The 22,221-nt window shown below is 40.9% G+C and overlaps 1 protein-coding gene across 4 annotated transcripts in view; it reads right to left on the reverse strand.

Annotated features, from left to right (window-relative positions):
• Positions 1-22,221, reverse strand: part of Coro1c (coronin 1C) — a 77,684-nt gene that overhangs the window by 28,120 nt on the left and 27,343 nt on the right. For all 4 annotated transcript variants that reach the window (XM_048784990.1, XM_015500250.2, XM_048784989.1 and 1 more), the window contains exon 2: positions 17,273-17,472. In XM_048784990.1, the coding sequence (XP_048640947.1) occupies positions 17,273-17,467 (195 nt within the window). In that variant the 5' untranslated portion in view covers positions 17,468-17,472. The remainder of the gene's footprint in view (positions 1-17,272; positions 17,473-22,221) is intronic.

Genomic DNA, 22,221 nt, shown 5'->3' on the forward strand with positions numbered 1-22,221 from the left:
GGAGATGTCAGGAATAAAAGAACCTTTTTGATCCTACAAAGATGAAATAAAAGGAAAAAAGGAGAAACAAGCATGAACACTAGAAAGCACACAATAAGATGATGGAAACAAAACCAACTCTAAATCATGATGTGGTAAATGCAAATAGGCTAAACTCACTAGCTAAACCACAAGGACTCTCGAGATCAGATCAAATCCAGCTACAGGACACAGACACACTCAGCACTGGGGATGTGGTGGCACTTTGACTAGCATGCTTAGCTGGGTTCCACCTCCAGCACACATTTTAAAAAATAATGACACTTGCTAGGCTTCGTGGTGCATGCCTGTCATCCCAGCAGCTTGGGAGACTGAGGCAGGAGGATCGCAAGTTCAAAGCCAGCCTCAGCAATGAGGCGCTGAGCAACTCAGGGAGACCCTGTCTCTAAAAATAAAATACCAAAAAGGGCTGGGGATATGGCTCCATGACTAAGTGCCCCTGAGTTTTATTCCCAGTACCAAAAAATAATAATAATGACACCAACAAGTAACTAAAGGGGAGGGAACACATAAAAAATCCACCCAGAGGCTAATAATAACAACACACACACAAACACACTAATATAATATGACCTTGTAGCCAATATTTGAAAATACACTTTTTTTTTCAAAGCAAACATAAAACATTATCTTTTTTTTAAGTGATCAATTATGAGACCACAAAGCAAATTTCAAAAAGTACCAAGGAGTCAGTATCGTGGAAAGTATGTTTGGAGTACAATGTAAAACAATTATAAATTAATAGGAAGGTATTAACAAAAAAATCTCCAATAGCTGGGCTCTGTGGCACACACCTGTCATCCCAGCAGCTCGGGAGGCTGAGGCAGGAGGATTCTGAGTTCAAGGCCAGCCTCAGCAACAGCAAGGCACTTAGCAACTCAGTGAGACCCTGTCTCTAAATAAAATACAAAACAGGGCTAGGGATGTGGCTCAGTGGTTGAGTGCCCCTGAGTTCAATCCCTATTACCCACCCCTCAAAAATAAAGCCTCCAATACAAACAAGTCTCCAATACACTAGAAAAAAAATATAAATTCACTAGTTCACAGTTTAAAAAAAATAGTAATGGATAACAAAAAAAAGTTAAAACTGAATGATATGATATATCAAAATACATGGAATTCAGCTAACACAGATGCCCATAAAAGTTTTATAGTCCTAAATGCATATTTTAGAAAAGATCTCATATACATGGTAGAAGTATGAATAAGGAATAACATTTGACAAGAAATCTGAAAACTCTATGAAACAGGCTGAGGAAGGAGAATTGCAAATTCAAAGCCAGCCTCAGCAACTTACCAAGACTGTCCTTAAATAAAAGATTAAAAAATGTGAATCAGTGGTTAAGCACCCCTAGGTTAAAATCCAATGCCAAAAATAAATAAAACCTCCATGAGACAATCAGGAAAATGTAACTCACTTAAGATTAAAAACCTTGAATATCGTAAAAGAATGAGAGATGTAACTCCACCCATCACCTACCCTCATTAATCAATCACCAAATACCAGAACCAAAATAGGCCCAGGTGGTTTTATAAGAGAGATCATCTCAAACTTTTCCAGGGAACAGAAAAAGGAATTCCACTGAACTCATTACATAAGGTCTGTGTCACAAAGGCTAAAGAAAAAAAACAGAAAACCAAATTCAGTAATGTGAGTTTTTCTCAAAAAAATAAGCAAATTAGCAATAAGCAATGTGAAAAGACTAGTTACAAACCAGGATAAGATATACGCAGTACATATACCCAGCAAGTGAACAGTCAATCTTAACAAAGAATGGCCAGATATGAGCCAAAAACTCACAGGGAAGAAACCCCAAAACAGATATAAGAAAAGAGATCTGATCTTTCTTGTAATTAGGGAGCTGCAAATTAAAATAATGAGGTAGTATTTTTACATGTATAAAATCTGGCAAAAATGTAAAAGTCTAAATGTGAGTGCTAGCAAAAATGTCAGGAAAGAGAGACTCACATACCCACTCACAGGACAGTGTGCAGTTAACAATGTGTTTGGCAAATAATGTGGCAACAGGCATAAGTGACAAGCAGCCCAGCAACACCACTGCTAGGTGGCCTGGGTGAGAGAAATGTCCCCATGATTTCCACAAAAGTATTGTTGCAGGACTGTTGGAAACAGTGGCAAAAGAAGAAGCAATTTCACTGACTCTCAGTATGGGAATAAATACTTAAAGTTTCACACACAGAAATAAATGTCACATGTAATAATACAAAAATATGGACATATTTGAGGAAATTACCACCTCTGGAGAAGAAGGAAGGCCTCCCCCCAAAAGTCAGAAGAAACAAACATGGTGAAAAATTAACATCTGTTTAATTAATCTTTGGGGAAAGTACTTGAGTATCCTATTATTTTATTTAATATATTCCCTATTTTGAAAAAAATTAAAAATGTAATAAAGTGAGAATCATATCAATATATTGTTACTGATTTTACATTAAAGTATTTTTCCCCTTCGAAAGAAAAGGTTTTCCTACCTGAATTGTTTCATCTCAGAGTCTCACATTCTTAAGCTCTCCCCAGCAAACCACATGTGGCAGCCTTAATGGAAAAGTATAGTACTGAATTTGAACATTTTTGTAGTGGGGGTAGGGGGCTTACTGGGATGTAACCCACGGGAGCTCTACCACTGACCTACACCCCCAGCCTCTTTTTTTTTTGAGCCAGGGTGTTACAAAAGCTGAGGGTCTCACTAAATTGCTGAGGATAGCCTCAAACATGTGATCCTCCTGCCTCAGCCTCCTGAGTTGTTGGGATGACAGGGGTACACCACCACACACAGCCTGAATATGAACTTGTAACAACAACAAATGATTTCCCCCCCCAAAATCTGGGCTAAGCAGAACTTTTGGTAATACAGAAAGCAATTCTGAGGGGAATCTGGAACTACTAATACTAGTTGTGCTTAATTATATAATACTATAAAGTTTCCTAAATGAATACTTCCCCCACAAACCAAATTAAACAATCTTTTTTTAAAAATATTTTTTAGTTATAGATGAATGCAATATCTTTATTTTGTTTATTCATTTTCATGTGGTGCTGAGGATCGAACCCAGTGCCTCACATGTGCAGGCAGGCGCTCTGCCACTGAGCCACAGCCCCAGCCCAAATTAAACAATCTTAACTAAAAGTTAATAGGTATTCACCAGTAATCTTCAATCAAATGGAATATTTGAGAATAAAAAGCATTTCTGCCATTCCCATCTCATGAAAGTACTAGGAGTACATTTTCTAGGAGTAATAGGAGGATCTGAAAGTCCATTTTTATATCAAAAACAAACAATAACATTTTGAGAGTATTTACATTATATGCAGGAACTATCTGGAGATCTTTATATCCATTTATGAATTAGGAATTATCCTCATTCTCTAAATAAAGAAACTGAGGCACAGAGAAGGTCAAGAAGCAGAGCTCTGAAACACCACTGCCATCCACACCAGACTGGATAGAAGAAAACATTTCCAGGGGCTGGGGTTACAGCTCAGTGGTAGAGCACACGCCTAGCATGTGCGAGGCTCTGGGTTCGATCCTCAGCACCACATAACAATAAATAAATTAAAAGCATTGTGTCCAACTACAACTAAAAAAATATTTAAAAAATATGCCATGGTTACGAAAAGGGCACAGAAGTAATGTCTATTGGCAGCTGGCCACTAGACATTAGAAACACAGAGTTAATTTTAAAAAATGATATTCTGCAAACAGCTGCTTCCTCTGGTTGGGATGTCATCATAAATCCTTAAAACAAATAAAACAGAGAAAGTAGCATCATATTGCAGTACATGAGGAAGGAAATTCACTAAATATCTGAAACTGATAAAAGAACAAAAGCAAAAAGAAAGTATGAAGGAAAATTACACTTTAAATGTACATTGGTCGTTTGACATACTGGCTGTTTACAAAACATTAACCCTCTTGCTTTTCAAGGGCTTAGACCTTCAAATTATCTTCTATTCATAAAAAAAAAAAATCAAAACAAAAACACAATACATTTCTTCAAATGAGCATATATTATTAAAACTTCAGAACTGGGCATTTATAAACTACTAAGAACTCCCAAGTACATGAAGACTAAAGGAGATAATTCTAATAATGAACTTACATGGTAAAGATGAGGAAACATCATTCTGAAAGACATTTTAGACCAGGATTTAATGAGAAAGCAATTCTCTTCAAGCCTTTGACACACACTCATTTATCACCAGTGAATAAAACAAGGAATCCATGTTTAATTTGTTAGACTATGAAGGGCCATTCAGAAAGACATCTACCACATGTTGTGGTGAAAGCACAGTTTACCTGCAAATTTAAATTACTGAGGCTGGAAGGAAAATTACAAAAGGTTAATGCCAGGTTTTGGATTTTTTTTTTTTAAACTAAAAAGGTGACTTATTTTTAAAATCTCTCATCAATTTTCCAAAGGTATTATCCAGAATAATTTCCTTTTACTAGCCAATCACGTACTATCTTATCTCATTAAGGATAAATCACTTCAGTTACATCATCTAGAACATTATCACTTTTGTAGCACAGAAATTGGTTTAGCTAAATGTAATAGTCATTTAGTCTCCCAACTTTAAATACTTTTTTTGATTGATTACTTATTAGTCCCAATCATTTGCCACAGGATGGCTTTTATTGTGCCTCTCTGGATAAAGTTCCAAGTGGTTAGGATTACCTGGCACTCAACACATAAAGTGGCAAAAATGATCAACGTCAAGTTCCCAAAGGCTCTGGCTCAGAGCCTAGTTCGTGATCTTGCGGGACTCTGGTGAAACAGGTCAGGACACTGGCTTACAGTCATTAGTACCTGAAAGGTCCAGTGGCCTGCCCAAAGGCCAGCAACATGAGCCCAAGGGAAAATTCAGCCTCTGAAGGATGTGTACAGTTGGCACAAGGGACGGGGTCACAGCACAATTTCCTTGTGGCTGGCCTCAGCTGAGGGTGATGGCTTTGAACAGGTTATAGCCAGCAACTCTCATCATGGCAGAAAATGTCCTAGGCACCAGCACTGTCACTTGCTTGGGTTTTTGGGAAAAGTCCTTAAAAATTTCAAAGCAGCCCAAAAGACTCCTAGAAACTAATACTTCAATAAAACCCAAGAAATTATTCAACATTTCCCTCCAATGGATATTTGAGGATGGGGGATGAAAACAAAAACACATATAACAAACATCAGTAAATGCTCTAAAAGGAATATTTGTAGTTTAAATAACTGCAAAAACAAGTCTCACAAAAAAAATTGAATGTAACTTTTTTTTTTTGGGGGGGGGGGGGTACCAGGGATTAAACCCAGGGGCAATTAACCATTCAGCCACATCCCCAGCCTCCCCCCTTTTTAAAAAATATTTTATTAGTGACAGGGTCTTACTCAATTGCTTAGAGCCTTGATAAGTTGCTGAGGCTTTGAACTGTAGTTGCTGGGATTACAGGTATGTGCCACTGTGCCTAGCTTCAATGTAACTTTTTTTAATAGCTTTATTTATTTATTAATGCAGTGCTGAAGATCAAACCCAGTGCCTCACACATGCAAGGGCAAGCACTCTACCACTGAGCCATAACCCCAGCCTTCATTGTAACTCTTATCAGATGACATTTCTAGTCATAAGGATATTGTCCATCAGTTTTAATGGAAAACCATCAAGTTTCTTTCCACTTAGGTCTACTAGTGAATCTCATTTATGTGTCTCACACCTCAGGCCAAAAAGGAATCCATGTTTTAGAAGTGCTCTCACTCTACATACTACTGTGGGCGTACTACTGTGCAATCAATTTCAAATGTAAATGAACACACAGAAAAATTCTTACTATTGTTTCAATAAAGGAGTTCCACTCTAGGAGGGTTTTTAAGAGTTAATGGTGTTGTATCACAGATATAAATTTTTACCTTCCCAAGCCCTCAAAATTCAACTTTGGGATGTTTCCCGTATGTCCTATGTATTATACAAAAGATCATGCAGAACGACTATTTCTCAATGTTAAAAGTGATTCTTCACCAGATGTGTGGCGCATGCCTGTAATCCCACTGACTTTGGAGGCTGAGGCAGAAGGATCACAGTAAAAGTAATAAAATAAAATAGGGCTGGGATGTAGCTCAGTGGTAGAGCATCCCTGGGATCAATTCCCAGACTGATACAAAAATAATAAATAAAATAAACCCACTGGTTCCTTCAAGAATGAAGACATGCAACCTTTTGTTAAAGTCATACATCACTTTACCTAGGAGGCTTACTCTTTCTTATAACTATGTTTGCACAAAGTTAATGAACTTCCTGGCTATAAAAAGTGACACACATTTGAATCATTCAAATCATGCAATACCCTTAACACGCTCAAGATATTCCACACACAATTTCTTCCTCATTTACATTCTGCATCTCATGGTACAAACCCCACTCTGTCAAGGTATGGCCTCTTCTTGCTCTCTACCCTGTCTCATGACCCGGTCTCTATGCCTATTAACCTATTACACTACCAAACACCTGAGGGCCAAAGAGCCTCCACCCCATCCTGGGGTGAAAGGCACCTTCCATTACTTGAGGAACAAAGGGAAGGTGAAATTTTCCAAAATGCTCACTCTGCTTTATAGCTGTCGAAGTTTTCATTTTAGGAAATAATGAGTTCAAAATTACTTGATAGGTCCAAATTTCAATAGCAACTCATTTCTAGCTTTGGGCCAATATACTGAGATTCTTGAATCCTCAGCTACAAGAATGGGAAGTCAAACTCTGAGCTTGGAAGCAGAGGAAGTTTTCAGCCCAAACATAAGGGCTCCATTCACACTGTGCAAAGTTCAAAGGAGTCAGAAAAGGATATCTATTGAAGTGGGTTCCCCCCCCCCCACCAACTTCCTTTTTCTTATAACAGAATTATTTATGTGGATTCATGTTCTGCTGGAATCTCTTAAGCCTCTGCTGCTCCATAGGAAGGAGCTCTGGTGATTGTGGTCATGGGACAAGGGGAGAAGGGCAGGGATAATAAGACAGGGACTCGCACACAATCGCACACAATATACAATTTGTTAACAGTCTGCTGACTAAGAATGAAACATTCCAAGGACGTTTTACTTTAAGGAAATCAGAAACTCCAAAATTTAGGGTAAGAGGATGTGCTCTGGAATAAAACACGCAGCTAGAGTTACCCTGGCAGGTAAGGTAAGCCAGCAACCAAAGATGCCAGGGAGAGGCAGTGTGGTCCTGGAGACATCAACTCCCTGTGAGTTGAAAAGAACAGTCTTGTGAGCAGAAGTGACAATGCCAGGCAAATAATTTTCACATTACAGGTTCTCTCTAAAAACTGGGTTTAATATTAAATAGGCCATATTTTAAGCCTATTAAGAGCTTAAGGAAAGCTACTGTACAGCTATGAATATTTTATTACCAGAAAGCAAAAAAGTAGAAAATTCAACATTTCCTTATTCAACAATGACTAAATGTGCAACAGTAACCAGAGAATATGTACCTACTTCCTGACTCAACAACAACAAAAAATCATATCCCAGGTACTCTCCCCCCACCCTTGCCCAATTATAAAGTGAAAACCTAATATTTCCTACCGGTCCCTGCAGACCGGTAAGTGCATGGGATGCTTCTGGGCTGACAAAACCCCAAAACCAGGAACCCAAGATGAGGCAGAACCTAGTCAAAATAAACTTCAGCTTGAAATCAAAGGCTGAAGAGTAAAAGAACTATGGATAGAAGTGAAATACAGGAAATTAAAGCATTCAGTGGCAAATCAGAAAGGAGGGTAACTGGCTGCCTCAAGCTTTCTAGTGAGATGCAGCACTGGAGACTCTCCACTGAGACCTCCTGGGAGTGAAGAGCAGGCCCCAGGGCTAGTTCCTCCTCTCTGGTCTGAACTGCTTTACCCAGGAGCCTCAGAATGAAAAGTCACTGAAATTCACTCCCTGAAGTGGGAATGAAAAATAACAACAACAAAAGGCCAGCAGTGGGCGTGCACCTGTAATCCCAGTGACTCAGGGAGGCCGAGGCAGGAAGATTGCAAGTTCGAAACTAACCTCAGCAACAGAGTGAGATAAATAAAATAAAATAAAAAGGGCAGGTGATGTAGCTCAGAGGTAGAGCATCCTTGGATTCATTCCCTAGTACTGGAAAAGGGGAGGGGAGGGGACAAGAAGGGAGGGGATGGGAGGAGAGGTGAGAAAAACATTAAAAACTTTTCGGTGGTGGGTGGGGTGATACCCTGCGGTCCAAGGCCATGAGTTCCTACCTTGCAGAGCTTGCAAACAAACAAGAGGACTGGAGTAAGAACCAACTTAGTGGTCCAGATCACTCACGTCTGACTTAAAGCTTAGTCAGAAATGAACCCAGAGTCACTTTTCCTAAGACAAAGCAGACATGTGCCCCAGCTCAGGCTTCCCTTGACTCATCTCAGATCCTACACCCAACTAGCAGAGATATTCAATTTGGCAGAATCGGACAATTGGCTACATATGGTTATAAGGTGGCTTCTGGACCAATCATGACTTCAGAAATGTATTCTGCACTTAGAACCCTTTCTTGACCTGGATAGCCACTTCCCCAGGCTAGGGCTGCCTGCTTCCCACAGAGGGATTCTGCAGGGAGAACTAGCCTGCTCAGCATAGACTGGCACTCTCCAGAATCCCAGGAAAGAGTTAAACATTCCTTGCACTTGACTCGGTGGCTTCTCTTCACCACACACCCAGATCCCACCATTCTCTGAGCCACTGTGCAGCCAATCAAAGCAAAGGAAGGAAATTATCCTGGCTGGTTGTCAGCCGCAGAGCTCTGATGACCATATATGGTAAAAACCACTGTCAGAGCTTGTCAGGCCTGCGCCCCGGCTGCTGTGGACACATCAGTGAACTGCAGCAGCAGGAGCTGGCCAAGGGAAGGCACAAAGGACAGACGGCCTGCTCATCTTGGGGGGTGGGGGGGGGGTCAGAATCCATCATCTGCCAGGGCATATTCTCAGTGAGTCACAGTCACTCACTGTCATCAAAAATAGCCTTAGGGCACACTGTGAGATTCCTTTTGCCAGTACTTTGTGCTCCATTGTTAACTGGGGTGAGCAGGGTGTCCCTCCCCTCTTCCTCCTCTCTGTGAGACTGGAAAACAGGCATTTGGAGAAAATGAAAAGGCCCTTCTGTGGCACTTCATGTGGTAACAAGGTCGTGCAGAGCTCCTGGGGCTGGCAGCTCAGGACATAATTTGGAAGTCATTGTTCTGCACCTGGTGCCCTCCCCTGCATCCTCTACCCCTCCCCATGCCAACCCCCAGCCTTTCATGGCCCACACACTTGACAGATTAAGGTGCTCTGGGAAGGAGGCAAAATCTCTTTGAGTAGGCGGTGACTGGACAGCTCACAACACATCAGGATAAGGCAGGAATAAAATCCTCTGCCCACAACACCAAAGCTACCAAGTGCCAAACAACCACATCTGTACAAAGGGCTACCACCATTCCTACCCTCACCCAAATCAGAGAACTGCTGTCTGTAGAAATGAAGACTGCCTGTCAGCATGCAGCAAGGCAGAGAAGCAGCCAATGCAAATCCAGAAAGTGCTGGCAGAGACTGTGGATCGCAAAGAAAAGCACCATCAGGAGACGCCATTCCTTTAGAACCAGCCCATGAAAGAAGGTGCACACCAGAACAGAGCCTGGCACTTAAAGGACGCCCTCGAAAATGGGGACCGCTGTGACTTCATCATCACTGCAGCGGTTTCCACAGAAGCAGGGTGGAGACCAAGAGCTTTTCAAATCTGAAGACGACTCTCTGAGCTCAGAAATCAAAGCCCCGAAAAGCTACTGTTTTCATTATTGAGCTTTCCATCAAGAAAGTATAGGTTTGAACAGTTTCTGTACCAAAAAATAAAAAACTTTCCATACTAAAGTCAACTAAAAACTCAGAGATCAAAGTTCTAAATTCATAAAAAGTCTGGGACAATCACTCCATCTGAGTTTCAAGTTCTGCAACTGCAGAACAGAAGAATGATAGCAACCAACCCTACCAAGTGCAAAAACTGAGACACTGTTTATTTATGAAGGAGACTCTCCAAGTACAATTTGATCTCTTTTTGGGGGGTGTGGCGGGTAACCAGGGATAGAACTCAGAGGAACTAGAGACCAATGAGCCATATTCCCAGCCTTATTTTATATTTTATTTAGAGTTGCTTAGGGCCTCACTTTCGCTGAGGCTGGCTTTGAACCTGCAATCCTCCTGCCTCAGCCTCCGCTGGAATGACAGAGCTGCTGGGATGACAGGTGTGTGCCACCACGCCCTCCTTGATCTCATCTTTGAGTCTCATTTTTATGAATGATAGAAGTCGCTGCCTCTTCCTGAAGAGAATACAAAGGAGAAATGCCCTGTTGATCTAGTTATAACAATGATCCTAAATGCTTATTCTGGTTCTTCTCCACATAAGCAAGGAAAATAGCAATTTTATACAATTCACACTGAAACTGAAGGGGAATAAAGTCAAGATATGTGTACTTTTCCACCAAAAAACTATCCTTCAGCTCTCTTTGAGTCCCAGTGTTAGTATACCTAACACATAAACGATTTAATCCCATTCCATGAAACGTCCCATTTCTCCAATACCAGAAAAGTAAACCTAACTCTGAGATCCCAGAATCTGGAAGAAGACTGTGGCTACCACCTCCTTCTCTGCCCTCCTCGGTACAGAACCTCTTATAACTTTTCAATTCAGTAAATTGGCGGGGCTCCACTTCTGCTCCATTTATAGTTCCCACACATAGGAGAAACCTAAACTCAAACAGGACTTTCTCTGCCCAGCCTCAGGTGGGCTTCATCCCTCTCATGGCCGAGTGGGAGCGCTTTATGTATACACAAAGCTCCCCAGTGGAGTGATCAAGGGCAATCATTACTGATTATAAAAGCAAAGACCCAGCAGAGGTCCAGGTCCCGGCACAGAGCAGGCACTCAAAGATTTAAGGAAAGAATATATACATGAATAAATGAACTGGTGTTTTTAAAAAATAAACTATGAATAAATTCATTGTCTAATATTTTGGGAAAAGTGCAGGTAATTATAAAGATAAAACTAAAAATCACCTGTAGTCTTAGCATTGTTAAGATTCTAGATTTATTCCTAAACAACAATAACATAATATAGAATTAAACATAAAATATTGTGGCCTTACAACTCATTTTGTTTTTTTAAGTTCTATGAAGGTATCATGGATACAGGATAACAAAATCTTGCCACATAATATAACTTTTTCTTGCACACAATCTCTCAATTATTCACTTGACTTACTTAAGAGCATTTATATATTTATACTTGTATGTATGTGTATATATCTGTATATACACACAGGATTATGTTATATACTTATACAGATTTTTAAAAGAGGTGGAAAGATGATGTTTAAAACTCCCATAAGGCCTTTTAAGCCATTCTGAATTACTCATATATACTCTGTATGAACCAACATTATAAGTCAAAGACTATAGTCTGAGAACATATGAATTAGTTATCAATTGCTGAGTAACAAGTTACCCAAAAGATGGTACATTCACATAAGTTGGTGGTGTCCATTTGTGAGAGGTCCCATGGACCTCTCTCCAAGAGCTGGTTGAGTGTGCTCACAACATGGCAGCTCCAAAAGAGACCAAGTAGAAACCAACAGACTTTTATGATCTAAATTCTGAAGTCATCCTGTGGTTACACAGTTCAGTTCTGTTTAATGTTAGAGGAACCACAGAATCACATGAATACCAGGAGATGAGAGTCCCTGGAGGCCATCTTGGAGGCTACCTATCTCAGTACAGTAAGGCACCATATAACCATATAGTAAGGAACCTATACAAAGGCTACCATATAAATAACCCATCCAGGGCTGGGGATGTGGCTCAAGTGGCAGCGCGCTCGCCTGGCATGTGCAGGGGACTGGGTTCGATCCTCAGCACCACATAAAAATACAATAAAGATGTTGTGTCCACCGAAAACTAAAAAATAAATATTAAAAAAAATAAATAAATAACCTATCCAATTTGCATCCTCCATCCAAGTGAGCAAGTGATCAAGAGCATACAATTTCTAACCACTAGCCCCCATCTGTTAGGTGAATAAGAAAATAATTATAATACAATGCGATAATGTAGCCAGTAGGACTAGTGGTATGAACAAGCAACTAAAAAGAATCCAAAGGACGATTTCCTCTGTCTCAGCAAATCAAAGGTAATATTTAAGCTAGATATTAAATGGTAAGAAGAAACCAAATATTTATTAAGCACTAAGAATACTGACTGAAATCAATCAAGATTCCTTCCTCAATAAACATGACAGAAACACTCTAAAATAACCCTTGTCAACCCAGGTTCCATAAGAGATTTAAGTTCCAATGCCCCAAGGCAGCTATTATAGGTAGTGAATCAATTTCTCTTCTGTGCATCCAGATGGCACTATCTATGTCATACTTGCAAAAAATTAGAAAATAGTTATAGTTATTTAAATGGTTTTCTGTAGGTCTGACCTTTTACCCCAACCCCTGCTTCCTGATTGCCAAGAGCCGAGCAGCTTGTCTCTTCCATGCCCTTCTGCCAGGTGTGCTGCCTCCCCTCAGACCCAAAGAGATGGAGTGGCTGACCATGGACTCCAACCTCTGAAACTGTGAGCCAAAATCAATCTTTGCTCCTCAAAGCTGTTCTTGTCAGGTAGTTTGGTCACAGGGACGAGAAGCTGACTAACACACTCTTAGACACCAAGCTTCCTTCACAAGAGAAGAGTCAAGGGAAGAAGGGAGAAAGCCGTGAGGAAAGGCAGAAGTCACCCAGTCTGCACCCTCCATTCAAGTGAGTGTCAAGAGATCGAGAACCTATAATTCTAACCAACACCCCCATCCTAATTATCTATTAGGCAGGATTTATAGGTTTGCTGTGATCTGAAGTTTGTGTGCCCCTAACCAGAAGTACTGCTGTATTTCTGTCTGAGCCTTCACAGATCACAATGGGGAGGGAATGCTTTAGTCACATGTCATGAGTGTGGCTACTCCATAAAGGAAAGGCTTGTTCATGCCAACATGGTAGACTGCATGGGGGGCTGACAACCTGTGTGCTCTTCAAACAAGGCAGATCATGCAGTGTGGCAAAAAAAGTATCCCTCATAGCCAAAACCACAAAGCCAACTAGTGTTCAACAAGACTGCTATTTATTATTCATCCTCTGAAAGACTAAGGAATAAAAAAATGTACTAAGCCACACCTGGAAAAGTCACGGTAAAGTGGCATGCCAGAGCTTGATGGAAGAATTACAAAAGAGATGGGGAGTCACGTGTGCTAATCTAAATCACCCCACCTCAGGACTGAGGACTTTCATTATTCCTCAAGCAGTGGCCTCTTATAATCCCACTTTCTCTAATAAAACCTTCCTAACAGAAACCTTATAAACCAAAAGCTTAAAATATATATTATTAAGTGTGCTTCTTGCTGCATATGCACATATGCTTGTATGTAAGCACATACAAGTGTGTTTTAATGTATTTGTTCCTATTACTCTTTTCATTTTTAGATTTTAAATCCTGGAAGACAGAGACCATGTCTAACTTATTTAACAATCTCCCAGAATCTGACCACAAACCTCATGAGGTTACAATAAGCCCTATTTACTGCCGACATTAACTAGTTTTAAAAAGAAATTCTTAGAAAGCTATGTTTCAAACATAACTTCATATTTGGGAATCTGGGGTTTCTCTACTTCAAAGCAAAAACAACACCTTGTTATAAAACTTTTGCATAGTTGCCAAGATAATGAAGTTGGAGGAATCTCTTTTCCAGGAAAAAGAGTCATACATTAGGATTAATAGGTACCTTGGTTCCCAATCATGTTTCTCCTTCAAGATTGCACTTCTAAAGGGGAGACAAACTAAATACCAGCGATCTACTAGGATGCTTTCTGGGGGAGATTAGGAAACTGACCATAACAAAAACTAGATGCAAGTCCTCCTGAAGGGAAGACACTGGCACAGGGCAGGCCCTAATCAGATTACAGAGGGTCAACCAACTCACTGCATGTGATAATCAAAGAACAATGAAGATTTGTATAAATAATCAAACCTCAACTACAAAAGTGTCAAATTTATAAACCTTACTCAAATACTTATTTATGATTCTAGTAAAATATAAGGTAGGTATCAAGAGGGCAGCCATCCCATAAAGCAGACAGAACTATAGTTTTTCGGACAATGTGGAAGATGGTATTATTTTCTATAGCTTCTGACATACAGGTCTCCCTTAAATGGTGTTAAGAGAAATCTAAAGTTTCCCATGGTTTGTAAAAGATAGACACATAGAGCCTTTTGTGGATGTGGAAGCTGAAGGGAACTGTCTGATCTTGGTGGAAAATTAGCCATTCAAAAGCTTATTTTGGGCTTCTTAATTGGCTTGTACCATTTCTTTGACAAAAAGAATGCCTTAAATTTATCCCTCAGTTTATAAAAGAGGAAATAAAACTTTTTAACTCCAAAACAGATCATGAGGCTCCAGTGCTTGACCTGGGTTGACAAATGGTGCTGTCTTTTCAACTGGCTGCCCTAAAACCCCCTAGTAACAAGTCAAGTTTCCAGATGCTCCTTGCTTTTAATGAAGGAATAAACTAAAAAGTTGTGGATACAAATGCAAATGTCATTTAGTTCAACTCTCTACCTCAAAATTAGGTTAAGTACAGGTATAATAATGTGGTTATTTGTCATTCAACAGAAAATTTGTCCACAAAAATAAAAGGAAATGGAAATTTTCAATTTAATTAAAAGATTAACCTTATACCAGAGTAAGGAGATGCATTTGGAAACACATATTTTCAAAATTTCCCCCCAAAGGCATCCATCTCCCAACCTCTGTAGAGAAATTATTCTATTGAATAATATCACATCAATCCAGCCACTAAAGTAAAATACAAATGTTAAAATAAAACAAGTTAGTCATGAGCATTCCCGAGAAAAATACAAGGAAACCAAAAATTTTCCCAAGGGAAAAAGCATAAAAAATATAATGGGAAACAATACTTTGAAAGAAAATCCACTTTGTTGTGACCACTTTCAGAATCCCGTGATCCATTATGATGACATGCACCCTACCGTATGCAGCTCAGATGCAGAGGGGCCATCTGGGAGGCTCACTTCCCCTCATAGTCAACGTTCATAGTCAACGGCTATAATGTGGCTCAACATCTGCAAGTCAGCAGCACCGAGCCCTTATCACCAGAGCTCAGGACCCACCAAACTCATTTTGCTCCTCTGAACTAACCAGAAAACAACTGTTTTCCATCCTTCTTCATAGTTTTTTCCTACTGTTATTTCCAATTTTAAGATTTGCTAATAAAGTATGCATAAACAGTCAGTGAATGCACAAAATTCTTATCCTTACTTTTCTTTGTAGTACTGAGGATCTAAGTCAGAGCACTTTCACACTGGGCAAAATCACTAGCCCTTTTGATTTTTTATTTTGAGACAGGGTCTTGCTAAGTTGCCAAGACTAACCTCAAACTCGTGACCTTCCTGCCTCAGCCTTCTGAGTCACTGGAATTACAGGCATACACCACCATAGCCAACAAAAATTCCTGTTTTATTTCCACCTTCAAGTGGGCTCTCTTGAATAAAGGATTAAGTAAGAAAAAGAGAACTTGGAAGCCCACTGAAGTTGAAGTACACACAAAACAACTCTCAGTCAAGATTCTTTATTTCTACTACTGTTTTTTTTTTTTTTGCAATGCTTTCTGTCAAGTCCCACCACTTTGCCTGAGAACAGGTTCCTCATGGCTCCACTGGCCACCACTTATCTGCCTCATGTGAAGGCCGCTGTGGCACAGGGCCTGGCGGGCTCTATTTCAACCTTTATTCTTATTGGTATCAACAGGACATAGGGTTGGGGAAGTGTCCTCAACCCTCCAACATTTACTGAGCATTCACTCTAGCCTAAGTATAGCTCTGCTTCTCAGCAGGGCACAGGGGATTTGAAGGCCTATAGACAGGTCTGGTCTAGGAAGTCTGGCAAAGGTGGCTCTGAACTGCCATGCTGAAGGGACCTCAGGTAGGTGCAGTCCCCTCCACCCTCAGCTCTTGGGCCAGCTCCTGCTGCTCTCGGTCCAGCTGATGCAGCTGTGGTTCCACGACTTCAGGCACCTGCACCTCCAGCAGGTTTTCCATGCCACATTCTGGCTCATCTCTAATTAGCACCTGGATGAGCTTTTCACATCAGGCTCCGGTTCCCAGCTATGCAGCTCTTGAAGGTCAGGTAGGTTCCCTGATCCTGCACCTGCTGCCGCCCAGGTGCAGTGGCTGTCAGCAGCATGATGGCTTCAATGAGCATCTTGCGGATGTCGGCATCAGGTTCACGCTGCTTCTCTGGTGGCAGGTACTGCAGGTCAACAGGCAACCGGTTCATCTCTTCCTCCGAGACATCCTCAGGCCCAGCCAGGGGCAGTAGCAAGAAGAGAATAATGTTGACTTCAGGCCCAAGCAACCACTCATGGTGTTGGTGCTCAAAGCAGCAATTCCGTAGCATTCCTACCACCCCTCCCCTGTGCACTGAGGAGTCTGAACGCTGGATAAGGGGCAGCAGCCGCTGGACCACGCACCTGGGTTGGCTCTTCCGCATGGCGATCGGCCCGGGCACCCAAGCCAAGCGGTGGCTGGGCTGCGGGATCTCAGCCCCCTGCCGGGGCCACAGCACTGCCCACCAGAGCTATTTCTACTACTGTTAACACTGTTTAAATTCTATGCTTATGTTCAAATTTATGCTTATTTTTGTCCAGAATTAAAATATGCATTGTTTGGAATGTTTTCTTGAGATCTTATTTCATTTACTATTCAAAAACCAAAAAGTCTTAGCCCTCCTGATTTCAAAAAAAGAGAGAGAGAACATTAGCTTACAAGTATCTACCCATTTAAACCTATAACTTTAAAAATTACTCTCCAAAAGAAAATCTTTTGTGAAAAGGGGATGATTATAAACCAAATCGTAAAATTCCTATCCTGTGCTCATAGGATCATTATCATGATCTTCATGCATAAAGGGCATGCTCAGAATAGAGGTCATCATTCCACTGAATGAATCTGTATTGGAGAAAAACCGATGCGGTTAGTAAGGCAGGTAAAACTAACTTCAACTGCATCAGAGCCTACCAGTCTCAGCAAACCCACAATTCTTGGTGAACTGAGAAAACACAGAGACTACCAGAGGGTGTCTACCAGAACAGGCAGTCACATTACTCACCTTGTGTAAAGGGAGCACCAGGAATGCTCCACCCCCACTCGCTTCTACGATTATGGCAACGAATCTGGGATTAACAGCACAAAAGGAACTATCCCAGGTCACACGAGAAACTCGGATGTCATCGTAGCACTGGTCATTTTTCACTGCTTGTCCAAATACATGCCGAAACTTGCTCTGCCGTACCACTCGCCTCATCGTGTCTGTAGAAGAAGAGCAAGAATTATGTGGCAAACTGAAACTTTTACAAATGAAAAAAAAAATAAAGCCCCAAGTTAGAAAAACAAAATGGTATGGTATTTTGTTTGCTCTCCAAAAAAATAGCCAGGTTGCAAATCCAAATTTCCTTTAGCAGAACATACCCGAAGAAAACTGTAAAATGCGTCAAGGAAAGAATTACAAAGAAATGAAAAATTCCTAATCCAAGATCCAGAGCAGCTCATCAATTTTAATTTCAGGAGAAAGATTAAAGTGAAGAATGAAGGAAAATTAGTTTTTCATGACTCGGTGGGAAATGATGGATGATCACTCCAACCCTCACCCCTTTCAAAGACATGAAAACTCCCAAGTTAAGTGGTCTGGTAGCTGTGAGCTGAAGAAAATCCAAAAACAAGCTTTGATTTCGTGGCTTTCTCCTCAGTCTGCCAAGGTAATTTTTTAGTTTTTAAACATTTTCCCCAGACATCAGCACTCTGCTGTCTGAAAAGTGTGCCTGCTTCCCAGGATTTCCATGAGACCAACTAGGCACAGTGGAGAATTCTAGAGACAGAAGCAACCACCCTGTCTTCAAGAGCTTTCTAACCTCCTTTTAAGTCAGGCAAATAATCAAAGCAACTCAGGACAAACTGCCTAGAGCTGAGGGCCACATGGTGAGAAGAGGGAGGCAGGGGAAGGCAGCCCAATGGGTCTTAGAAAGAGAAGTATTTCAAAAAAAGTAAAGCAACCAAAGCCATGTTTAGGATGACCGTAAGTCTGGCAGTAGCATAGTGGAGGAATTAGACAGGAAGAAGCTAACTAGGTACTGGCCTAGGCAGCTGTGACAACAAACCAGAACTGGAATGACATGACTGTTAGCACTTGGAGGAAATGAAAAATGCAGGAACCATTCTGAGGAGAAATGAAACCAGGATGGGTTTTCACATCAGAGTTTATCATTCACCATACTCATTTCCCAATAAACCAGGGAATGAGGGTGGGGGTGACAAAGCCAGGTTGCTCAGCTTCCAGGTGCATCATTTCAGACTCCAGATTCCACTGGACAGCCTGGTACACACGTGCATTGAAAGCTCTGACCAAGGCTTCTTAGACTGCACTTGATGTAATTTTCCTACCTGCGGCCATGCGACATTCTGTTCAAATTGGTTAGGAACATGGATAAGACCTATGAGGAACTGGAACATGGCAAATCAACAACTCAGCTGAAAACCAGACCCCCACATACGCAGGAGAGCTAGCACCTGTCCCGCATGCCACTGGCAGGCACATGGCGGGCTTTTGCTGGTTCCCTTCCTCATGGCCCTGGACCCAATGCTAAATTCAAAGAGAGAGCATTTATTTTCGCCAGAGCTTCCATTTACCCTTCCAAGACATGTGCACAAGTGGCCTCTCTCCAGCACTGGGGCATGTGGCTGGGCTGAGGCAATAGGCCCTTGGCAGGCAAACTGAGCACCCGTGCTCCTCAGTTCAGCTGTTGTTGCTAGCTTTTTCCGGCTGACACCCAGGACCATACATTTGGAGTACTTGGTAGAGGGGATGGCAAATGACATGCTTACGGTCCTTCTCGAAAATGAGTTAGGTAAGACAGAGTCCATGAGGTGGTGAAAACCAGAAGGAAAGCACATCCATACAGAGGCTGGCGAACAACCAGCTGGTCTCAGATGCCATCTCCCTACATACAGCCACCTGCAGGTTATAAACGCTGGAATCCCTACCAGCAATAAAGTAAGTTACCAAGGAAGAAAAAGGACTGCACTGTGTCTGCGTCAATATCCTTCATATATAAAAAGTTCTTACGAATTTATACAAATAAAAGCCAATAGAAAAATTAAGCAAGACATGAAGAGTTAATTTACAGAAATATAAAATGGATTCACCACCTTCCTAAAAATCCTAATAAGCAGTAATAAAGTGACAATAAAAGAACCAAAGAAGTATAAATACCAAAGGTCAATAGAACAGGAAAGGAGCCTGAAAGAAGGCAAATGTGACAACAAAATCTTGGAAAATGCAAAGTTGCAGTGCATGTGTGTGTCCACCATTCAGCTGACTGTCTCAGGAAGAGAAGCCAAGGCCCACGGTGAATTCCCAGGACACCCAGAAGAGAAACTGTTTCGAAAGGACAGAATTGACTGAAAGTCTGAGTTAAGAGAAGCTCGACACCCAGATCCCCTCCCTCCAGGGCAGTCATGGAACTGGCGCATTAGAGCCACACTGACACGCTGGTTCTGTAGTGAGGCCTCCAGCCCATTGTTCCTCCTCACTCCAACAACCAGACCTCAACCAGGAGGATATCAGACTTCACCTTAGTGACAAGGTCCACCACTCAAAGGGCCCCTCTACCCACAGGGGTATCAGGTCAGCTTTTAAAGCATTTTAAAATGTGAATGGAAATTAGAGGAAGGCTTCTACGTTGAAAAACAGAGACATTTTTTCTTCTTCACTGAAATGAACCAGATACCATCTAACCCCACAAGATTAAAATAAATGTGAAAAAATGCTGATGATCTTCTTTGAAAGATAATACACAACTCTGCTGGTTGACTTACTAAAATGCCCTAAAAATCATTTCCACATCATGCATAGTGACAACTTATTTTCACCCTAACTACATCTGGGTAGAATAATAGAGAGGTTCTTTTGTTACAATTATGAAGTAGAATGTTAGTTGCAGAGCTGAGAAAGGGGGTGGAGGCGCCAATGCTTCCAGCTTTGTGCTGAATCAGACATGTGGAAACGCAGCTGAAGACCAGTGTGAGCCCATTCCCATCCAAGGTCAAAACTGCTCTGGGCTCAGCTGTCCACATGTGACACAGCTGTTTTTGCTGCACAGAATGTCTCAGGCCCTCCAGGCACATAATAGAGAATAGCAATTAAGAGAGCAAACTGCAGAAGCAGACAAACAGCCTCCTGAGTGAGGCTGTATCGTTTACTTCCTGGCCATGGTTCATTAGGGCAAGTCACTGAATCTCCATGTCAGATTCTCTATTAGAATGTAGGCATGATGTATATAAAGCTGAAGTGATTATTAAGTGAGCACTTGGTGATGCAACAGAGTGGCAATAGATTACTATGACATAGCATTCAGTACAGTCAGATACACAAAACTAATCATGCAATAAATGCCAACTGTTTTCATCTTAGTAATTAACATAAAACACTGGACTCTGCCACTTGTTGCAAATTACTTAACCTCTCTGAGCCTCAGTTTGCTTATCTATAAAATGAAGGGAATTGTACCCAAAACAAGGAATTAAACCAATACCTGATTAGGCCAGGTCCAAATGGCTTCACCACTAAAATCTATCAAACATTTACAGAATACCAATTCTTCACAAATTCTCCCCACCCCTCCCCAAGAGGGAAGGCTTCAAAATGAATTGTATAAGGCCAGTATTTTTTTTTTGTAGTAGCGTGAGTTTTATTTTTCCATGAAAAAAGTTTAACATAGTTTTGTACATAAGTAAAAAGATATGCAAGTCAAGTACAAAGAAATCCCAGATCCCCCTCATCCAGTTTCTCCAATTGAATAATGTATTACATTGCCTGCCCCCACCTTTACATTGTGTGATTTGTAAAGAAGAGGGCAAAGTCCACTTTTATTCCTAATACCATGGGAATAGTATCAACAGGAGTATAAGGCCAGTATTACCTTAACAGCCAAACAAAGACATCACAAGAAAACTACAGACCAACATCTCTCATGAATATGAATGGAAAAATCCTCAATGATACACTAGCAAAACAAATCCAACAATTGATAAAGGAATTCTAGCCAGGTATGGTTGCCATGTCTGTAATCCCAATTATTCCAGAGGTTGAGGCAGGAAGACTGACAATTCTTTAAGATTGGGCAACTTAGCAAGAATTTCTCTCAAAATAAAAATAAAATAAAAGGGCTGGGGATGTAATTCAGTGGTAGAACACTTGCCTAGTATGTACAAGGCCCTGGATTCAATCGCCAGTACCACTAAAAAATGAGAATAAAAATAAAATATATCCCACAAAATTACCATATGACTCAGCCAACTCCACTCCTAGGTATATACTCAAAAGAACTGAAAACAGGTAATCAAACAAATACTTACACACAGATGTTCACATTATTCACAATGGCAAAAGAATCAAATGTTGATTATTCATTGGGCAAAACATTCCAAACAAACAAGAACTCCTTTTTCTTTCTTTTTTTTTTTTTTTTGGTCCTGGGTCTTGGGTACTGACCCCAGGGGAGCTTAACCATTGAACTACATCCCTAGTCTCCCTTTTATGTTTTATTTTGAGGCAGGGTCTCACTAAGTTACTGAAGCTAGCCTGGAACTTGCAGTCCTCCTACCTCAGCCTCCCGAGTCGCTGGGATCACAGGCATCCAACACAACACCCAGCTCCCTTCTTCTTAAGAGGCTGTCTACACTGTCAAATGGTATTACTGTTGCAATAATTAATTTTTAAAAATGTGAAGCTATAATTTCCAAATTAAGATGTCATCTCACCAAATTTAGGTGTTTTTATTTTATTTCCCGAAGTACTGAGGAATAAACCCAGGGGTGCTTTACCACAAAACCCAGTCCTTTTTAATTTTGAGACAGCATCTTGCTAAATTGTTGAGGCTGTCCTTAAACTTGAGATCCTTCTGCCTCAGCCTCCCGAGGTGCTGGGATAATAGGAATATACCACAGCATCTTAATGGGTGTTCTTTTATTAGACGTTCCATCCCAGACTGATTAAACCACAAA

Source organism: Marmota marmota, unplaced genomic scaffold (genome assembly GCF_001458135.2).
Source record: "Marmota marmota marmota unplaced genomic scaffold, marMar, whole genome shotgun sequence".
NCBI lineage: Eukaryota > Metazoa > Chordata > Mammalia > Rodentia > Sciuridae > Marmota > Marmota marmota.